The sequence below is a fragment of the Episyrphus balteatus genome, chromosome 1 (genome assembly GCF_945859705.1).
Source record: "Episyrphus balteatus chromosome 1, idEpiBalt1.1, whole genome shotgun sequence".
NCBI classification, from domain to species: domain Eukaryota; kingdom Metazoa; phylum Arthropoda; class Insecta; order Diptera; family Syrphidae; genus Episyrphus; species Episyrphus balteatus.
In genome coordinates, this window is record NC_079134.1 from 163,438,327 (window position 1) to 163,461,218 (window position 22,892).

Sequence of the window (22,892 nt, forward strand, 5' to 3'; positions counted from 1 at the left end):
CATGACTTTAGGGCTTATTTTTGGCGGACCATATTAATGGTCCTAGATCGAACATTATAATCAAAACATGACAAACAGTTGAATGTAGTTTCGTTCAAACGTGAATGTGACAAGTGAAAAATTATTAAAAATTATCCTCAACAAATTGGCAACCCTGACAACAATGGCGGCGATGATGCCTACTGTCAACTTCCTAACTCGCACACACAAACAAATAACTTTGAGAGTAACAAAAAATTATTATTAAAAAAAATCACCTAAAAAAAAAACAATTTAAAAAAAAGTTAATATAATAATGTAAATTTATATGGCAAATTGTCATAATATTTATAAAATTAATTTAAAATTTTATAAAAAAAAAAAAGCTATTACAGTGTGGACGATCATGATGAAAATAAGGATGATGTTGAATATAACGATGATCCTGTAGTACTTTGGTGATAATGTCAACAACGACTTCGACGACGACGATAACGACCATATCAATGCCTCCCAATTAACGCATCATCTTACAAGCCATAATCCGAGATTTAACTTTGACAATTTGGGCAACTTCATAACCACATCCAGCCCCTTCGATGACAATTGCGTACAACCATACAAATCGATCGTCTTCAAATTCACCAAATCATCAGCTAGCGATTGCAAACCTTTATCAGTTATCCGACTACATTGTCCAATATTTAAATGTTCCAGCTCATGCAGAGATTTGGCAATCTTTAACATTCCTTGATCGGTAATTTGGCACTGATTTAGACTCAATGATCGCAATTGGAAGAGACCTTGAGCGATATGCGTCAAAGCTTGATCGCTAATCTTATCGCAAAAGCTCACATCCAATGAGGCAATACCACTACCGCCCTCTGTCAGATAGGCCATGCCAATGTCGGAGATATTATCGCAGGATCTTAGGTTTAAGTGCTGTAGCTTGGGCATCCTTGCTAGATGCTTGAGTCCGCTATCCGTTATCGAAACGCAGAAACTCAAATTGATTCGTTTAAGTGACGTTAGACCTTGTGCTATATGACCGAGTGCTTCATCACTCAGCCTCTGGCAATCTTGTAAACCGAGATATTCTAGTTCCAAATTGCCTTCGGCGGTCTCCTTACTTAGACCGGATAGGTGTCCAATACCTTGATCGCTAATATGCCAGCATGATCGGAGGTTAAGGTTCTTTAATTTCTTGAGACCCCACGCGATCAATAGAAGACCTGTATTTGTGATATTACAACAACCTCCGAGTTCTAAGGTCTCAAGATTCTTCAGATGTTGAGCTATTCGTCCTAGACTAGTATCGGTGATCTGTTTGCATAGGGAAAGATCGAGTTCTTTAAGATTGGGCAGGTCCATAGAGAATGCATGTCCCAAATTGATATCGGCGACATTATAACAACCGCTTAGATTCAGAGATACCATATTTGGCACACCCATCACCAAATCGCGGAGTGATCGACGCAGGGAGAGAATTTGGATTTTCTTTATACCCCTTCGCACTAGCGATGCAAAGAGACTAGGACTAGAGCGTTTCAGATGCAGCTTAGCTTGCACTCCCTTCCACACGCTCTTTGCGTATGCGGCATCTCGCCAATTCGTACAGACCTGAGCAGCACGACCGCGATCTTTGACCGGAAGCCTTTGAAAGATCATCTCAAGGATCTCGGGATACAGATGACCGATGTGAGTGCCCTCTGGCGGGGGAGGGGAAGCTGGGGTCGCAGGACGCTGGTGAGACTTCATAGCCGATCCGGTGGCATGCTGCAGGAAGATAGCTGGAGGCAGATGCGCATGGTGGTGATGGTGATGATGGCTAAGGGTCTGTAATTGGGGTCTATGCAGGGCGTAAGGGGTGAAACGAAGCAGGTGATGTGTCCTGTGTGGAGTCATTCCGTGTAATTCAGTCTGTTGATACAGATGATCGTCCAAGGTCCAACCGATATGTGTGGTTGTACCTCCACCCCCGCCGCCACCAGCTCCACCGCCATGATAGCTGGAGAGAGCTGCAGCGGTTTGGAGAGATATTGTGGTTTGGTGGTATGGAAGGATTTCGGCGTTTGTAGTCATGTTTAGTTTGTGTTTTGGAATTTTGGATGCACCGTTAGAGAGAGAAAGAGAGAGAGGTGACACTTAGACACTAAAGAGGGCGCTGTAATCTATTAAGCTTAAGTTTATTTTTGTAATAACTTTTTAGACCTTACATCACTTTTTTTTTTGTATTCAAAATTTGCTTTGCTTTTTTTACAATTTTGCCCACTGTAATCACTTTTTTTTTCTTCTTTAATGCTTTTCAACTGTTAAACTGTGATAAGTGATAACTGATTAAATAAAATACGAATAAAAAACTATAGGTATTTAGGTACAACTACTGATATCGTTTTCAATTGTCGTTTGCATTTGAGAACATTCAACGAAAACAACAAAAAAAAATCCAGCGACGAATCGTATCAAGCTGATTGTGTTGTGAGAGTTTGACTTAAAAAATTCCGTTATTACACAAATATTACGGTATAACGCAAACGAACCGAACCAGAGAGCGAGTTGACACAGACTAATATTTGAAATGTGCCGCACAAAAGAATTTGCTGTTGTGTTTGGTTGATTGTGATTCTCCGCAGGCATTTCCGAGAATTGATTTGAATGTGTTGGTGAGTTGCTGAATACTCTCTTTGGATTTCCCCTGATTTTTGTATTTTTGTTGAGATTGAGATTTTTGTGTGGGTGAGAGAGAGAAGAGTTATTATGAGAGTGTGTTTTTGTGTTGTGACGGTGATGCCACTTTATGGTGCAATATTGTTAAATATTTTTTTGAGAAAAATGAAAATGAGGGTTTTTCTTGGAAGATTTATGAAACAAAGGTTTTGTGGTGCATGCATGTGCAGCAGGTAGAGTTTTATTATATTATTTGTTGTTGTTTTTTTCTTCATTGAATAAAAGAAAGCAGAAAGATCAGATCGGATTTTATATCAGGTAGGTAAAATAAGTAAAGGTGATTAGAAAGACATTTTTACAAAGAAATGAGAAATAAATTTTGTTTTAAGTGATAGAAAAAGATAGGTATTTTTGTGTTGAAAATATTTTATTTTTTTGGTGAGAAAAGAAATTAAGAATAAATCAAAGTTATAAGTTTCGATAAATCGACTGGTTTGGTGTATATATTTTGAAAAATATCATGTATTGTTCTTGGAATAACGTGTGTTCGATTGGTTTGATCTGATGTTACCTGAATGTATCATGTTAAAATACGAATATTTTCCTAAATTATGTTGGTTTATGTATGTTTTTTTTTTAAAGATTTCTGAATAAAATTTAGGATATGATTTTTGATTTAAGTTTTAGCAATTTGGTTTATAATTGAATTTGATAACTTTCAATATCACTAAGTAGTCTTCGGTCTCTTAAAAATATTGACAAAAAAGATGTGAAATTGGTAAAAAATGTACATATTCAAAACTTTTTTTCTGAAGGAAATCGATAAATGTTTATCTTGTTTATCTTGTGACTTAGATTTTCAAAGCCTATTTCCGAACATGTAAATGCGCTGAGCAGAAATACAAGATTATCGATTTGAAATTTTTGTATTGTACTCGATAAAAAATGTGTTTTTTTGTTTAAAATAAAATACCTATACAGTGTCATCAAACAAAGGTTGATTTCTATGTAATCCTTTCAAGTTTTAAAATACAACTTTGGCAACGTGACGGTGACTATTTTTCGAAAAAAGCGGACTCGTTAACCTAATGTAAAAAAAAAACGGTTTTCGAAATAAGTTTTTAGCTAAAAATAACAGATAACTTACGAGTGTTTAATAATAAAGAATATAAAAAGGTTAATTCTCATTTTGGAAAATTCGTAGTTTGACTATCTTTTGCAAATAAGTTAAGTTTAAGTATTTTCGGATTTATAAAAATGTTTCAAAATTGATTTTTATAACACATGCGATTAGAACTAATTCACAATTCTTTATATATTGGCAATTAATTGTCATTTTCTGAAAAAATATCCAGCCTCTATATTTGTATTTTCCGAACGATTAAACGCTAATTCTTTAATTTTTTTTAGATCGGGACTAAAGTCCGTTAAAACGTAGGAAAAATTCAATTTGTTTTTATTCTTTTATAACATCTTGCAAACTAAATTTTAAAAGGAAATATCTGATTTTGTATAAAAATAACGAAAATGACGAATATAGTTTAGCGCTAAATAGTTTCCTTCACGTTTTTATTTGGGTTTTCAAAAAAAAAAATTTCATGAAATGTATTAAAATTTTTGAAGCAAAATATTGTTTTATTGCTGGTTTAGTAAAATAATAAACACAGTATTATATGGACCGTTATTAAATTTTTTCAGCCTTCTTTTATGAGACACAGCAAAAACATTTCTGCGATTAGCTTACCTAGATTCCATAATTGAGTTTTTCAATATTGTAAGAGGCTCATCATTGAAATCCTTTTAAGGAACGTATCTTTCTTATACATGAACAATACAGATTATTGTCCAGGTACACGTGCATCTATGAATATTTTAATTTTATGAGATCTATTTCTATACCCTCTAATAAAATTTGGATTCAGGGAATATTTTGTGTATGTTATAAATGCTTGTCAGTGATATGAATTTCAAATATAAAAAAATTCAAAACCAAACTAACTAACAACATATGTTTCTTTGATTTTGGAAGGATATAAGGACTAAACAGACCTAAGGAGAATTTGAACATTTTCAGATTAACATTGAAACTGTTAGATAGCTAAGTAATGATACATGTATCCTGAAAAAATATGTTTTAAAATATGATATCAATAAAAAATTTATAGAAGTGGCGGACAATTTTCCATCGTTATATAGAAAAATATTTAATCAACACCAACAATAGGTACCTATTAAATTTTAATTTTTTAAAAAGCCAGAGGCTAATTTCTTACTGTAACTCCAAAAGAAGTTTTTTTTTTTCAAAAACTAGTCCCCAAACTAGGAATTTTGAAAAAACAAAAATGTATTAAAAAACGAAAAAAAATTGTACCTACCTTTCTTCATTTCAAAATTTTGCGTTCCCAACAAATCGAACGTCTATACACTAAAGTTCTTAATGAATCATTGGTGTTTTTGGGACTTAATTTCATTAGGGTAGCGCAACGATTTGTTTGCCTATCAAAAAACACCTTTTTAACTATGATACTCTTATAAACAAATCAGATTCTTGCTTTCAATCTAAAATGTAACATAATTTCTGAGTTTCAATAGGGTACCAATATTATAATTTAGTGGCTATAGATAAAAAAAACGTCCTTTTACATGTCAAAAAATTTTTTGAGATAATCGCGAATTTTCTTTTTTTCCCAAAAATATACTTTTTCAACTAAAAGATTTTAATAGCTGCTTAGATTCTTAATTTCTGTTTTAAATGAAACATTTTTATCAATTTTTATTGGAGAATTACTTTTGTCACAGTTTTTATATTACTCATTCTGAATTGTATCTTCAATCAAAATAATTTTGTAGATTCTTTACGAAACGAAATTTTTTCACCATGTTTAAAAAATTAACAAAATTTATGTCACCTGTTATGAAACCGTTCTCTCAAATAAATAGAATTTATTTAACTTTGTGCATTCAGCTTGATAAATATTTTGGAAAAAAAACAAAACTTGAACTTTTAACATTTAAAACATTTTCATTTATTTTCTTAAAATTTAACTTACATAAAACAAATCCTTACAAACTACTTAACCTAACTTTGTATGCAATGCTGAAAATGGACATGAATTAAGTCTATTATAATACAATATTTTCATTCTTATGTTTTTTCACTTAGTTTTTCTTCTCACAATAAATTTTGATGATATTTTCTGAAATGGTATCTCCACCAATAAAACAACAATTAAAGACATTAATATTGATATAACAATAACTCCCATAAAATCCATACTCGAACCGACTTCACTAAAATGTGTAGCTTGAGTTCTTGATGCAAATACAACAACAACTACCACAGGAGCTATCATATAAATGCAAAAACAAAACTTATTTAAAAATAAACATGGTCTCGATGACATTAGTGCATTGAAAGGACCACCAAAACCCCATTGACACATAACAATGACACAACCAACACAAAGTCCAAATATGAACTTTCCAAAAGACATTATTGAAGCTACCAACCAAACTGGTGCTGATCGCCAAAAACTCATAAAGTTTGTAAAGAGATAGATAAAGAATGTGATGGTCCAGAAAATGATTTTCTTAGACATTTTAAGATTGATTCCTTCGTCTTTGTAGTGGAAATAGATCCAGCCCATAAGGACACCAGCAAAGTAAGAGTTGACTCGTACCCATGGTTTAACATAAAGCTGTTCGAGGGTTCCGAATATGACATCGATTCTAGAAAAAAATGGAAGAAATCGTTTAAAGACTTTTAAACAAGATTGAATTTTATTGACTTACTGAAAAGTGATGCCCATAAAGTAGTTGCAAAGGAAACTAACAACCAAGCTGAATATCAGGAGAATCACAAATATAGACTTTCCTAAAGGCTCATGCTTGGCGTAAATAATCAAAATCAGAGTGAATAATATGAAGAACTGCATTTCACAGCCCAAATACCAAGTCCACGATGAACAAATATCCTTGAGATCCAGGAAATTATTGATGAACAGGATGTTGTACCACCAATTTCTGAAAAAAAAAATTTATGAAAAATATTCGAGTTAAGAAGCGAAGGTGGAAACATACTGTTTGCAATAGAGGCCATTGTATTGATCCATTTGGAAGGGTGAAAACATGTCCATGAAGTCATAAATACAGTCACTTAAAATCATTGTGACCACCATAATTGGAAGAAGCCTATGGATTACAAAATTATTATTTATTTCTCTGTAAAGTCGGTACGGACGATAATTTTACGTGATAACGTCATAAGAAAACAGATTATGTGCGTTTGTTGACAAAAAAAAAAATTATTCAAAAATTATTTATTTGTCAACTTTCTTGTAAACAAATTTATAAGATAATAAATAATTCTTATAGTTAAGTACTAAAGCTAAAGTTTAAGACCTTACATATTTATATCTGTATGTTTTGTAGAAAAATGAAATAACTTTTTGAATCGAATCATAATTTACAAGGAAAAGATAAAAAAATAACTTTTTTTTTCTTTTCTCATTACATATATCAATTTGTGTTATACATATGTAAAGCTTAAAAAAATTTACACCATCAAAAAGTTCAATATTTCTTCTAAAGAATAAAGTCATACTTAAATTTTTACAGTGCGTAAAAGGTATACAAATAGTTTATTGAAAACATTCATTTAAAAAAAAAGTAAAAAAAATCAATCATCTTCTAACACCATTAAATCCATTTGTTTATATGACAACCTATAATAAATTGTATATCATCTGAAAGCTAATTATTTCAACTTTTATATGATTTTTCAATCATATTTTTACGATGCCTACAAAAAAAAGTTAGAATTTTTAAAGCCAACATGTCGAAATTCCAACCTGAGATTACGGTGCTTCTCACACTGGGCAACAAATCTTCACAGGTGTTTTGAGGTATTTCTAAAGTTTTTTAAATTTAACATTGTGTAGCTTGTACCGTTATGTGTGGTATATCAAAGTGCTCTAGATCGAAAGAAAGGATGTGCTGAAAAATAGAACTTTATTTTACCGTTATCTCAAAATTTTGAATGCAAAATTTATTGTAATTTTGAACAAATACAGTCCTGCCTATTATTTATTTAAAGTATAAATTCCATTCGCTTATCTGTTGAAGAAAAAAAGATAAAAATAAAGAAGGGTCCAAAAACTTGGGACAAAAAAACTTGTTTTTCCCGTTATTCAGTCATTTTTCGTACATGTCATTTTGAGTCATGTCATAGGTATAAGTCTGAGATTTTTTGAACGCTCTCAAAAATTGCTAATAATAAAAAAAAAACACTCAAAAACACCCTAAAAAAGTAGGTGTTATTCAAAAATTCATACTCCGAAACGCAGATACTTAAAAAAAATCCGTATCAGACCCCTAATTTTTTTTCATTATCTTTTGAATGGCATTTTTCAAATTGTCCCCTACCTATAATCATAAAAAAAACTATTTATAACTTAGTTTCAACATTTTCTAGAATATTTTCAATACCTTTATATACAATAAATTTACCTATCAATTAGAAAAAAATTCAACTTTCTACAATTTTCGAAAATAGCCAATAGCCACTTTTATGCAAGTTTGCTTTAACCCTATTTACCCTATTTAATGATTCAATTTTTCAAAATCTTTCATTAGTATTCAACTATACGTTATTATCTTTTAGGTAGAACGGGAGAAAATGGCTTCACTTTTTCATGGATGCTGCCATGATACATCGATTTAAAAGACATTATTACGTCAAATGATTTGAAAAAATTAACTTTTAGGTCCTTGATAAAACCTTACCTTACGTATCGGTGCAAAACGGATTTGAAGAAAAATTTCGCATTCCCTCCAAAGGAATTCTTACGTATTGATTCTATACTTTTTGTGTTTGATAAGAAATTGTATGACAGCAAGAACGAACTAGAAAAAAATTTGTGGTAAAAAATTTTGTAAGACTTCAAGACTCTTTAACTTACCTGATAACAAAGAATACATCAACATAAAAGCAAGATTGCAAAACAGGTTGAAGAACTATAGTTTCTAACTTGGCAAAAATCAAAGGAACATTACTGATTGCAAACAATGAGTAAAAGTACACATGGAATAGAGTAACCCATAGGCACACAACACTTCTTAATCCAGCAATAACTGGTAGAAAGCCTTTTGACCCTTCAAGTTGTAACATTCTTTTGTAGTTGTCTCTCAAATTGAAGCATAAGAAGAACTCTTCCAGTCTTGTTATTTCTGGTTTTGGACTTTTTTCATCTTCATTTAATGCTCGTCGCTTGTGAATTTGTGTGATTATTTCAGCAATAATCATACAGAAAATTAATGATGATAGAACTCCACTGAAAGAAAAAGTTTACGAAAATTTTAGTCAGATTATTTGAATAGTGGCCTTTTTGAACTATGATAAATGGCTAAAATGACGATATAGCTTTTACTATAAGCTCAAAACTACAATTGAGATGACTTTTTGGCGATTGTTTCATCTAATTTTTTTCTTTCCAAATACTAACAAATACAATAGAAATCCAGTTGTTAGCAACACTTTCCATTCGAATTTAGGATCTTTGGCATCAATCACATTCATATCAATATTGAAACGTTGTTGTGGTTCGAATTTCTTCTTGGCGAAATATGATTCACTGAAGTAGAGAACTTCATCGTGTGTACAGCTTTTTGGCATGCAAAGTCCAGCGTGGATTTTGTGCTGAAAGGAAATTAAAAAATTATCAATAAATTTTGTATTACTATACTATTAATTGTCTATTTTATTAAAAGAGGAGAATTTTAGTGGAAATAATGGAAGGTGTTAACTTAATAATTTCTTAAGCTCTAAAATATGACATAAAATAAAACATCGATTTGATAATAGTATTGGACTTTAAAAAATCATTAAAGCATTGCAATGGAATAGTGTATTTAAAACCAAATTATCTGCACGATTAATCTCAGCAACAATTCATGTGTAGAGATTTTTTGTACAGACTGGGGGAAATTAAGAAGGAAAAACAATTACTGCAATTAATGATACGTTTAGCAGACTCTCAGTTTCTTCTTTGTGTTTTGTTTTACAATTTATCACAAATAAAAGTGACTTTATTTCAACAAAAAACAAAATTAAATGATGGCATATGTATCGTTAGATTGCACTAACGAATCGTTAGTGCAATACAAACTTGCTGTACAGTGCCAATGGTAGCCATTATCTATTAAAAAGAAGTTATCAAAGATGAAAGGTGCAATTAAAGACAATTTCAATATCCCAAGAGGTTTCATATGATCAATAAAAGCTTGAAAAAACAAAATTTAATATGGCAATGTATACAGTGGATGTTGGTAAATTTAAGAACTGGTTGCAGGAATTAGCAGTTTTAGAATTTGAATGTTTCTAAAAATCCAAGTTTCTGAAAATTTAGTAGGACACCACTTATTTACGTTGAAAGTAGGTAGGTAATAAAATAAAATTTGTGCAGTTTTTGATATTTTTTTCAGTCCTTAAGAAAGTATCATATGTACATATTTAAGCATAGGTAAAAGGTAATGAGCATTTAAAATATTATCGTGTACTTTTGAAGATCGTGCGGTTTTTGAGTTCAATGTTACGGAACTTAAAAAATCAGTTCATAGTTTTAAACATTGTATTTTTTTTTTTCATGAGATACGAAAGAAAAAAGGCTAAAGTAAGCTTGTGACTAATCCCTCAATTAAACGAGAGAGAGAGAATTCATTTTCTAGAAAATTAATTAAAATAGGGCACAAATTTACAAAAAAAAAGCCTACATTTTCATGCACTGACTGTTAATTTGTATTGCATAATTTTGTCCGAATGTTTGCTAGTAATTTTGTTATAGAAACTTTATATTCATATTTAGATAGAACTCTGATTAATAATACAAAAAAACAAACTGATTTATGGCATTAATGCTATTATTCAATGAAAATCCTAGAGCGTTCCCGAAAATGACGTTTTGATTTATTTTTTATCTCACAAATGTTAAATGAAATATTTTTGAGATTTTAATGAAGTATAATTAATACTATTTAAATTTATCTCAAGAATAATTCGGGCACGCTTCCTGATACCTAAATATATCGTAACTCTCTTAAAGCATAATGAATTTTTTCATCTATAAAAATGAAGCGAATAATCAAGAAATATTTTCCAAAGGGTTTTTAACTGATGGCGGGTCGTGTCAAATTGCCATGTAAATTTTATTCAATATTAATTGACAACAAGACGGCGTTACCTGTCACACAGCCCATGAAACAATACATATGTTGATAGAACGCTTCGGTGAGCAATTCGCACCAGTCAATTGATAAACAAGATCAAGCGACTTAAAAAACTTAACTATATTTAAATAATTTCCTAATTATATTTAAATAGTTTCTTTTTTCCAAAAAAATGGTATGCCGTTAGTCAACATATAAAAAACAAAATTCCAAGAAAATTCATTATTTCATTTTGAAAGTATTGAATTTTCAACCAAATATAAAAAAAAAATCCAAAAATTTGTTTTAAATTTTTCAAAAATCTTTGTTAAAATCGGTTAAATCTTTTACAAGAAAGTGAGAAATCAAGAAAACTGTTCTATGACTTGCCATAGAACAGTTTTCTTGATTTGATAACCGTTGATAACTGTTAAAAATATTATATATAAATATTTTTTTCGACAGAACACATATGTATATATTTTTAATCATTTTGGTAATGTCACCCAAAAAAATATTCACAACGAAATTGACCCGACCACCAAATGTTGGCAATTTGATTACCAAATCGTTAAAATTATTATATGTTTGTGAATTCGATAGCAAAATTGTAAAATTCAAAACAGGTGCTGTAATTTTTACAATTTGATGATCAAATTGACAACATTTGGCTGTTGGGTCAATTTCTACAACCGATTTTTTTGGGCATTAAAAAATTAAATTTACCTTTCAGAGATTCATCCGAAATTCTTACGGAACACACATTTTTCACATTCTCCATCATCGTAATGTCATGTCTAATTGTTATCTCACCTCTCACTTTATATTTCTTACGAATCCTATTGCCCTATGGTACCCATGTACATAGCGAAAAAATTCTCTAATTATTGTAAATTTTTATTTATAAGGCAGTTACCTAGTCTCCCGTCACAATCCGGAAAACCTCATATAAAATTAGAAAATTACCTAAAAAATCAAATGAAATGACGTTTTACATGAAAATTTCACATTGAGTCCGGGATAGGAAGGGAGTCAGTTAAAAATCTAAAAAAAATTAGGGAAAATTTTTCTCAGTATATCCAACCGGATTTCGGATATCCAACTGCATATCCAAAATGAGGACCACCCTAATTTACATATATCGTAAGTAAAAATGAATCGGTGATTGTTAAAACAACATAAGTGACAAATTTTTTGAAAAGACTTTTATAACTGTTATGCATTGCTTATGGGTAGAGCTAGCGTTGAGATCAAAACCAACATGATTTGATATTTGGATCATATAAAATTTCGAGGTTAAAATACGCATTTAGTGCTAAAACAACATATCTCTTCTGCCAATTTTGAAATTGAGTGTTAAAACACCTTAAGTACTTCATATTAATTTGTTTTTTTACATTCAACGCACAGAGGAGTATTCGACCCCAAAATCCGGTCATAAGTGAAAAAAATAAAAATCGCATTCGACCCGTTATTTTTTGCTTTTCGCATTCCTCAATACCCATGCTAACTAAAACCGGTTTCAAAAAATAACTGTTGACCCCCTAATTCCCAGGATCTTAGTCTAAATCTAGTCGATTTTATAAGCTCACGTCACAAAAGCTTATTTTATTTTCTAATCATTAACACTTCAGTCTGATTTTTTTATTGTGATTTGTGATAATTGTGAAAAATTTTTTATGTATGTCCAAGGTCAAGGTATATACTTTATGTTAATACAGAAATTTCCATATATTTCATTGAAAATATATTAAAAATCGAGATGACAAGAGTGCATAGAAAAACGTGAAAATTAATGAAATTTTCGGTAGAAAAAAAAGTGTTTTTGTTGTAGTCTCGGGTACGATCGAGCAAAAATTTGTCTTATATAATTAACTGTACATCTTTGTCATCTCATGCACATAAAAAAAATTTCCACATATTTCCACCTTTTTTTTTTAATAGCGTTTTTTAGTCTCGAGGTATTTTTTGGTAAAATTGGCTTTTGTTGCTTAAAAATCTACTTATTTTCAAATTTTTAATACATTATAAGTTATAAAACATTACTTTAGGCCAATTCCAATAAGAAAAACATTAAAAATATTTTTGACCGGATTTTGAGGTCGAATACTCCTCTGTGCAACGCTGGAAAAACGAAGTAAGTAAACTGTTGTTTCTTACAGTTTTTCGATGATTTAGTGTCAGTCAGTTGTTCGCGGCCATTCGAATGGAATTGCATCTTTCAAAATGTTCTTGTTAATAAATTAAATTGGTACCAAATGAAAAAAACTATATCTCAGGAAAAAGTTTTACTATGAATTTTTCTCTGCATGTGGAATGTGGATTAAGAATGTAAGATATTGCAATATTAGTATTGGTAATGCATCTTGCAATGTGTGAAGGGCATATTGAATTTAATTTTATTTTGAATATAAAATATGATGCTCTGTTATTTTCCCTGAGCCATTAACTTCGACATTTTGTTCTAGAGTTTTCAAGCTTTTAATACCAGCAAAGAATTGAAAATGCAAACTAAGAAAAAAATTCCTAAATCTTGTCTTAAAGGCTTCTAGTTTGGGTTCTATTGGTTTGATATTCAAAATCAAGGTCTTTAAACTCAGGGAAAATTACAAACCATCATATTTTTCACTTCAAATAAACATTAAAATTACATCAATGAGACAATCAATAAAAAGTGTTAAATGCAAAAATGCATTTTATACTATTTTGAAGTACCTACGTCACAAGGATAAAACTTTTGCACAATATTAGTAAGACTTAAGTACGTCAAAAAACAACAAATTCATTGCTGGCCGTGGAACGTCCACTTTCGCCTTTTTGTTTAATGTTCTTGTTTTTTAATGTATGTATTAATAAAATTGCTAAATTATAATAGTCTTTTATTCATTTCCATTAAATTTGCTAATACTTTGGATGTAAAATGAGTGTCAAAACAACATTATTTCGAAGTTATTTAGTGGTTTTGACTCCCAACAAAACGTTGGGTGTTAAAACAACATATAAAAAATATTTATTTTTTGTTAAATCTTCTTTGACAAAGATATTTTTTTTAAACTTTTAGTTAGTTTCAACTCTCAACAAGGCCTCTAAACCGAATTTAAAGCTAAAACTGTCAATGCGGCCGCGTCGTCAAAAATATAGAGTTTTTTGTCTCTCCTGAAAAAAAATAAAAATGTTACTTATGTTGTTTTAACAATCACCGATTCAAATGTAGGTCGTGAAAATAGATCAACAAAAGTTTTCAAAATTTTGTTTTTCATAGAAATCATATAGATTCAGTTTTTAAATATTTAATTTATCTAAGAAAACTTGTGTACAACACATTTGTTAAAGGATACCACAAAAGTAAAACAATCCTTATTAAGGTGTGACGATTCTCGACTAACATCCGTTTCTGATATTAAAGAGTTCAGAATAAATATTCAAATATTTTTGGTGAATGCAACGTTTGACTTAAAAAATGTTATCATACTTTATTGGTTTTTGGTTATTGGGAGAAACCAAATTGAAAATAAGCTTTTTCTTCTAAGTCTTTACTATTTGGATAATATACTTCTAAAAATTGTACGTTCGAACTATGTGTACCTATTTTAATTTATTCTTAAACTTGATCACAATCATGAATTGTATATTATTATGAATCCACAACTTGTCCTTTGGTTAACTACAAAAAGTCAACAACCTTAACTTGTAAGAATGTCTGTTAATTTTCCACAGCTATTTACAGACTGATATTATCATGTCGTTATTGGCATCTTAACTAGAATCATCCTTTTATCTAGATTTATCCGCGACATATTAATGTTATTGTCATCTTAAAATATGCACATACAATATAGTGAATCATCTACTATATATTCTGCACCTCATTGCCCTCGTTCGTTCAAAACAACAACAAAAAAAAAAATAAATAAAAGTTCAAGGCCAAGATCATCAACATCCCAGATTTATCTTGCAAGACTTAAAAAATCCAATCTTCATCTGAGATTGGTTTCTTCATCACGTTTATGAATAATAAATAAATTAAAACGATCAAAAAAAACAAACTTACACAATAATTGAACTATCAAGCTTGTTAATTTAACCAAGCGCCTCAAAGTTTCAATTTCAACAATGCGTACAAAATTTTGATTCGCATCCAATAATAATAAAATTTAACAAAAAACGTCTAATTTAAATATTTAATCATATCGATCAATTTTTGACGCAATCCCAAGTATGCCAAAATTTGCATTAATTTACTGACCGTTTAAAACAAAAAAATCCCATCGTCTAGTAGAGTATCAATTAACATTTAATTACTCTTGTTTGCAGCTCACTGATCGAGACGAAAATGAAAAAAAAAACGAAAACAAACCGAAAAACAAAAGAAGAAATTAATACAAACACGTCACGATTCATTGAATTTAGTCAAGACACAAACCAAACCAGATGTTTGATTATCTTTTCAAACTTTGAGCTGCACGTAATATTGTTTACATTTCTTTTACTACCAGGAAATTGAAACCAAAAAAAAGCTAAATAAAACAACTGCATTCCGTAAGACTCTTTAAGCATAACCTCGTGGTCAATAAAGTTTTATAACTTACCTCAAATTGTAGGTTCAAATCCACATACACCGGGGTGGTAAAGTTGAAATAAACCATCCAAAAGCGCACGGGAAAGGGACTGCTTGTATTGAAATGACTCTTGTGTCGATATCTTCCTGATAGTGAAATCTTGTAGGGCCTGTTTAAATCCTCACAATACTCTTTTGCCGCAAACCAAAAATAGTTACCCCAGGTTATGGTTTGTGGAGCAACTCCAAACGAATCGATCACTGTTTTATTTTTTGAGAGAAAGGATAATGTTGGTCAAGGCTTATAAAAGGATATCCTTGAGATCTTACCTTTTAAAGCCCATGGGTCTTGTTCTTCGACACCTTTTAAAAATACTTCAAGATCTTTTCCACACTGACTATCCGAACCGTTGGATAAGAGAATTCCATCGGCCGATATTCCAACCAGGAAATTCACCACCTGTAACTGATCCAATTCCAGAGGCAGTATCCCGCCCGTTACCCCCAGATCAGCAGCTCCATCGCCTTTCACTTTCACGAATTGTTGTAGGCTTAAAGCTAGAAAGAGGAACGTAATCACGCACTTGGTTAGCGGTGTGTTTCGCCGATGCAACGACAACGACATGTTGTTTCCAATCTGAGGTGCTCGAACTGACTGTGATCGTCCAAGTAATGGAGTGCTTTTCTTTGGCCAGAAATTTTGCGGCGGTTCGCGGTTCGAAGTCGTCGGGAATAAAAATGTATCTTTTCTTTCTTATTATTACTTTATTTTTATTCATCAAATGGCTCAATGGTTGAAGAAATGTTGTTTAATTTTATTTTGTTGCTTATGGCTTTTGCGACTAGTTATGATTTGGGATTTTTTTTCGTCTTGCTTTTTTTAAGTTTGTTATGGGCCAAAACAAATCGAAGGGTTTTCTGCTGCTCTCACATCTATATATTTTGCATTTAACCGTGCAACATCAGCTGGAGGTTAAAGATTGAAGTTTTATTAGAGATCTCTTTGTGAAGTAGTCAAACAGGGTTATTTTTTTTCGGTATCATTACAAAATATAAACACAGATTAAGTATTATTATTAAGAGTGTGCGTGGGGTGATTGGTTGAATTGAGTGTTGGAGCGCCTGTAGCATCGGCATGTTAACATTGAATTGAACTTATTAACAAAAAACAAAATTTATTGGCTTCCGAATCTGTTATTGTTCAGATTCATATACAAATAAAAAAATATGAATTGCACAATGGACGCAAGGTCGAAGAAGATTGATGCAATTTTTTTTTTTCATTTTTTTTTTTTGTTTTCTTTAATTTTGGGTTTGTGTTTTTTGTAGCCAAGCCAGCTCTAAATTTAATTCAAATGATTTGTGTTGCTCAATTGATTTTTTTGGGCTACTTTTTGGACTTGGAAAGATTTTTGGATCGTGTGCGTGTGGCATAGCTATTATTGGTGTTTTTAATGGAAGAATTCTAATTAATGAACGTAAACAATTTTGAGTTCTGTTATTATGTTTTTGAGGTGTTTAATTGTTTGAAATGTGTTTTTATATAGGTACTCATTATTATTTTACGCAGTTATAGCGGAAAAATTTTAATTTTGATGACTTCCTGTCGAATTTTATGTATTTCTTTGAGAAACTTTTTTTGGTTACGTATACGCCCGAGTGTATACTTTGAACAACCCTCGATTTAGTGATGTTTTAGCCACATACTTTTCATTTTTTTAATAGAATATTGTGAAAATGTTTTTCATATTTATTATTTCTGTTATGTTTTGCAGTTTTTGAACAAAACAGAGTTCGGTGTCAAAAAAAAGATTAAAACCAAAAGTAAAAATTCAATTTTTTTTTTTTGTGTAAATTAATAATTTAGTCAAAACTTCATTTCAAATGAAAATTATTTAAAACTTTTTTTAAATATAAAGTAAGCCACAAAACCAAATACATAACAATTTTATGAGTTTGGACACAATTTGAGGGGACTGTTACACATTTATAAAACAAAAATTTGTGTTTAAAAATTTAATTCATTGAAGGTAAAACTTGATATTGGTAGATATTGCTATAGTTTTTTTTATTTTTTTATGGATATGGGGGAAGTTTAATATTCGAGAAGAAAAAATCGAACTCTAGATCCAGATAACAATCAGAAATGACATAACGATTATGGAGAATGCCAAAAGAAATTTGTCCCGCAATTCTGTCTGTCTTTCTATTTATCCGTCTTATTTTTTTTTGTTACATTACCTAGAGCCTAAACTACTGAATCCCTAGAAGGAAAATTGAAATTTTTTTAAGGACCATTACTAACGGTAAACCTGTCATATAATAGAAATAAAAAAGTTACTTTTTTTTCAAAAACGGCTGTAACGATTTTGATTAATATTTTTGTGTGTTGTACTACACATAAAAGCCAACGTTTGAAATGAAAAAAAAAAAAAAAATAATTTTTGTGCCGTTATTAACGGTACCAAACATAGAACGTTTTTTTTTATTTGTGAAATTCTCCTAAACGACGTAGTAGATTCCAAACAACATTTTTATTTTGGATTTTTTTTTAAATATATGTATTTCAAAATTTGTTTTTGAAAAATCAATTTTTTGAAAACAGGTTGATGAATTTTATTGAAATTTCGTTTTATGTATTGAATAATATTTTCTTAAAAATGGCACACCAACTTTTTTTTGAAAAATGTTTGAAAATTTTTATATAAAAAAAATTATTTAAAAAGAAAACGGCAATACCAACTTTCGATTTTTTTTTTTATTTTAATACTTGGTTTTGTGTAAAATATCGTTAAAATAAATGTTTAATTAGTTATAAATACTGTTTTTATTTTTTTTTTTTTTTTGTTACATTACCTACTTAAAGCCCAGTCAAATTAGTCAAAATATGGGCATGAAATCGCATTTTCGCGGGACAAAATTTTTTCATGGAATGTGTTCAGGTGGTTTTCCTGATTATAAAAATTGTTGGGATGATATAGGAGGTCGGGAGCAGCCACCATCTTGAACAAGTGATTGGTATCGTTTTTATTGAATTTCCATTGTTATTTATTTTAACAAAAAATAACAAAGGTAAGACTTATAAACAATAAAACTATCTAAAAAATATTAAGTATGCAAATCAATTCCATGAGGTAAGGGCAAAATGACATTTTTTCAAATATCTGACGAACTTTTAATTTCTTTGGGTAATTCTTCAAGAAAGAACTATTGTACTTATAATTACCGTAACCATAACATTTTAGAAGTAATCTAACGAATCGGCGATGCGGCCAGTAGAATTCAAGATACAAGTATTTTTAACTAACCATATCAGGGTTTTCAATTCAAATAAACAACAACAAAAAAATGTAGACACAAAAGTCATTAAAAAAATAATCGCATAAACGGCTTGAGTTTTTTTTGGTTGTATCCTCAAGATCGAGATGTTCAGATTTAGGAAAAATGATCAAATTTAACCTTTTGTGGGAAAAAACAAACAAAGATTAACTATTTCAGGAATGTATTAAAATGACATGCTATTTAAAAAAATTTGCATATCGTCGGTCTCATGAGAAAACCTCGTAACTCCCAAAATCAAAATTTTACAGGAGAGACGAAAGAGTAAACAAACAACAGAGTAGTTGGGAAGAAACGCGCTGTGCAAAATTTGAATTTAAGTCTATTTAGAGTTTTCGGAATGACCCCAAATGGGTTGCTCCGCTGACATATTTTCTAAAGAATGGCATTCAAAAGTCATTTTTGAAAAAAAACTGGAGTTACGAGGTTTTCTTATGAGACCGACGATATGTGAAGAGTTGAAATTTTCCATTTTTTTTTTTATTTTTTCCAGCGAATAAAGGTTGACCTCTTTGACAACTGAAATGTTTGGTTTTATTGCCATTCATTTAGTGTCCTTCGGTTAGAAGTTAGCCTCAGATAATTTATCTTTTTCTCACATTTTCATACAAAAACTTTTAACGATGATTACTGAAAACTCGAAATATGTCACTTAACCCTTTCTCATTCTTAAAGCTTCATGTTTTTTTCATGTTTTTGTAATCAAGTTTAGGGTTGTTGATGAATTGGTAAGATTTTGTAGGCAACCCATGTGCAAACTGTGGTTTTAGAAACTATCCTTAGAAAAATATAATTCTCATCTGGCATAACGATGAAGGTAGGTCGTCCTATGTAGGGAACTTAAAGTATAAGTATGAGCTCCTAATAATAATGGGAAGATCCTCCTCAACTTTTTTTACCATTTTTACTTTAGCCTCTTTTTTTTTAAATTATTATGACAATTCAGAATTATTACGAATATTCTGAATTATTACGAACATAAATATGATACGATATGAGCTTCAATTGACAATATTTCTCCTCTTCTTGAAGTGTTGATCAGATAATAATTTTTTCAATAAGTTTCAACTTACTCGATGCCTATAAAAAAAAATCAAGCGCCAGTAAAATGATGAAAAGAAGCTGAACCAATTAATGGAAAAATAAACACATTTGATTAATTTAACAATAGCACTGCGCTCTCTCTCTGCTATGTGAGATGAATATTCAATTGAAGTGCTTTCTCAGTTCTACCAGCAGTGAATGTCGGCACCGGCCGTCACTTCATGAACTTGTACCAGAGTTAATTTAAACCAATTCACGAAAAAGAAAAGAAAAAACATAAAACAAAAACAAAACAGAAAATGTCCGTTGAAGTCGTAGATATTTGCTTTTTTATGTTTCCAGTTACTTTGTCTAAAAAATTTAATGTTTTTTTTTAAATTTTTTGTTGAAAAAGTTTAATCAAAATCGTTGATTTCGAACAGAAAGAATTTGCTTGAATATACTAGGTACTTTAAGTCAGATTTCAAAGCCGTTAAATCTAAAAAAAATAGACCTATCTAAGCTGTTTATGTAATTTGTATTCCTTTTTTATATAAACAAGTAAACCTAAGCCCAAAATAGATTACCCTAGATTAACTTCTTCTTTTTCTCTATTTTATCGGTATGCTGTATCTTGATTTGTTTTTTTTTTTTTTTTTACGAATGCATAAATTACCCTTAAAACACTCTCCACCTATGTACGACAATTTAAACAAAACAAAAAAAAACAACGACTCAAACTCAACTCCCATTGAGCTTGTTCAGATTAAAAAATAATGAATGGAAAAGGCCAATTTTTCGCACAAAGGGAGTAAACAGTTAAACTATCATCGGTGTCACCTTTTGGCGAAAATCCTACCATCCATTTGCGGCAACGACGAGTAGCAGCTAGCAGCACGAGCACACAGTAGAAACAACATATAAATGATGTGTGCAATGAACTGGATGTACCTATCTCCTGATGGGATCTGGAAATCATCACATCACGTTAACCCCGGAATATGGATGCGGATTTAAGTGAGTTCAGAGAGTTGGATTGGATATATTTGCGAGTACAGGTTGTTGTTTTGGAAATGCACACCAATGTCACCCGGTTTCGTTTGTATTTTTATTGCATAATATCTTTTTGTGTTAAGCGTGTGCTTTGCATTGATCTGAGGATGATACGAAGTATCATAATGGAAGGTGACATGGGACACAAGAGAGAAAAATGAGAATGATATCGATTTGTTATGTTATGGTTTTTGAGTTTTCTCGTATTGGAAGATACTTATTATGGATAGAACTTTTGTTTGAAAGATGCAATGACTTCAGTTATTTTTTTTTTGTAATATATTTTTTTTTAGCAAAAATTTAAGAATACATTAGCCAATAATGGGTTTCCCGATAGTAAAAAAAAATATTTGAAAAATATTTGATTCGGTTATCATCAAACAAAAATGCAGGGGAACGAGAACATCCTAAAAATTGAAATACATAATTACATAACATTTTTTTATTTTAATGTTCCTTCCTCCCCGGTCTTCTCTCTTCATCTGCTTAAAACAATAGCGCAGAATTTTTAACGATTAAGTAAAATGCTAAAGCCGTTTTAGTAAGTTACTAAGCCAATAAGCGGACTGATTTCTAACTAAGTACACTGAGGGAAAAAACAACTTAAAATCAACGAAACAGCGTGGGTTGTTTCAACTATTTTTCGGAATGATTTTGCGTTGAAGACGAAAATTTTAAAATTAAAGGAGAACATCGTAAGTTTAAAGTGGTTTACGGTAATAAAATATCTTTAAATCAAAGTTGTTTCAACTTTAAAAAAAGCATCAATTTATTAAAAAAAGAAAAAGAAAAAATGGGCAGCTGCTGGGGATCGAACCTACAACATTTGTGTTACTAGGCGAATGCTTTACCAACGTGCTATCTCACTGTTGATAATTAGAGCGATAAAATTCAACAATGCAACGTTCCCCTGCTGAAATCCGACAAAAATAAAAAAATTACTTACGTTGTTTCAATTTTATTTTGAAGAAGTTTCATGTTAATTTTTTCAACATTAAATCAACGTTGAACATTTTACATTTTACATTGCGTTTTTTCCCTCAGTGTAACTTACTACATGGCTTTAGCGATTTACTAAATCGTTTAAAATTTTTCGCTTATAGCCCATTCTAATTAGTGAAATCAAATCGCATTTTTCACGGGACAACATTTTTTTCATGGAATGTGTTCGGGTGAATGTCCTTATCATAAAAGCCAATTTGCTGGGATGATAGCCATAAACCAAAAATGTCCAGGGACAGACTTATTCAAAATAAAATTATCTTAAAAATAATATACAAATGAAATCAGCGAGTTAATTCAATTTTAAAGTTTGTCAAAGTCTAGGTTTGTCTTGCAAGGTTGGGGCAAAATGACATTTTTTCAAATATCTGACGAACTTTTGATTTGTTTGGGTTTTTCTTCAAAAATGAATTATAACACTTTTAATCATCTATAAAATGAGGCGCTCAGAACTTAAACGGCCTAACCCACATTTTCAAAAAAAATCAAACTAAGTACACAGATCGAACCGCAATAAAACAATTTATAATATAAAAATACATTCCCATTAAATTATATTAAATAGATAAAATTAGAGCCAAAAACTTTTGTCACTCTAGTGGACGCCATTTTGGCTTCGGCGACAAAATTGCCTAAATCATTTAGGTATAACAAATGTAGTTTCGGAATAAAAAAATATCAGACCTTAGCCCAAAAGTATAGCCAACACTCCTAACTAAAAAAAATTACAAACTAAAAATTTAATAATATTTTTTTATAACTTTTACAAGCCAACAAAAAAGAAACCCTGAAAATATGATTATCTTTAAACTCGTTTTTCTCAAAACGAAATTTTTGGGGTTAGGCCGTTTTGGCGCTGAGCACCTCAAATTAGCCCTTAATCGTTATTGTAACCATCATAATGTAAAAGAAATTTAACGTAATAATATGATGGTTACAAAAACAATTAACATTTTATAGATAATTAAAAGTTCTATAATTTATTTTTGAAAAAAAACCCAAACATATTTGAAAACATGTAATTTTGACCCAACCTTGCGAGATAAACCTGGACTTTGACAAACTTTAA

At 30.6% G+C, this 22,892-nt stretch overlaps 2 protein-coding genes across 2 annotated transcripts; both read right to left on the reverse strand.

Annotated features, from left to right (window-relative positions):
- Positions 1–353: 353 nt before the first annotated feature.
- On the reverse strand, positions 354–2,557 carry LOC129905516 (F-box/LRR-repeat protein 14). The gene has a single exon (XM_055980986.1). It carries the CDS (start codon positions 2,059–2,061, stop codon positions 505–507), a length of 1,557 nt encoding a protein of 518 aa, XP_055836961.1. The 5' UTR covers positions 2,062–2,557; the 3' UTR covers positions 354–504.
- A 3,158-nt stretch (positions 2,558–5,715) lies between these two features.
- LOC129906667 (nose resistant to fluoxetine protein 6-like) lies at positions 5,716–16,031 on the reverse strand. Its single transcript, XM_055982534.1, has 8 exons — positions 15,737–16,031; positions 15,438–15,667; positions 9,150–9,343; positions 8,607–8,978; positions 8,431–8,550; positions 6,727–6,837; positions 6,439–6,669; positions 5,716–6,375 (listed from the first exon to the last, which is right to left on the reverse strand). Exons 1-8 carry the CDS (start codon positions 16,029–16,031, stop codon positions 5,802–5,804), a joined length of 2,127 nt encoding a protein of 708 aa, XP_055838509.1. The 3' UTR covers positions 5,716–5,801.
- Between the last annotated feature and the right edge of the window lie 6,861 nt (positions 16,032–22,892).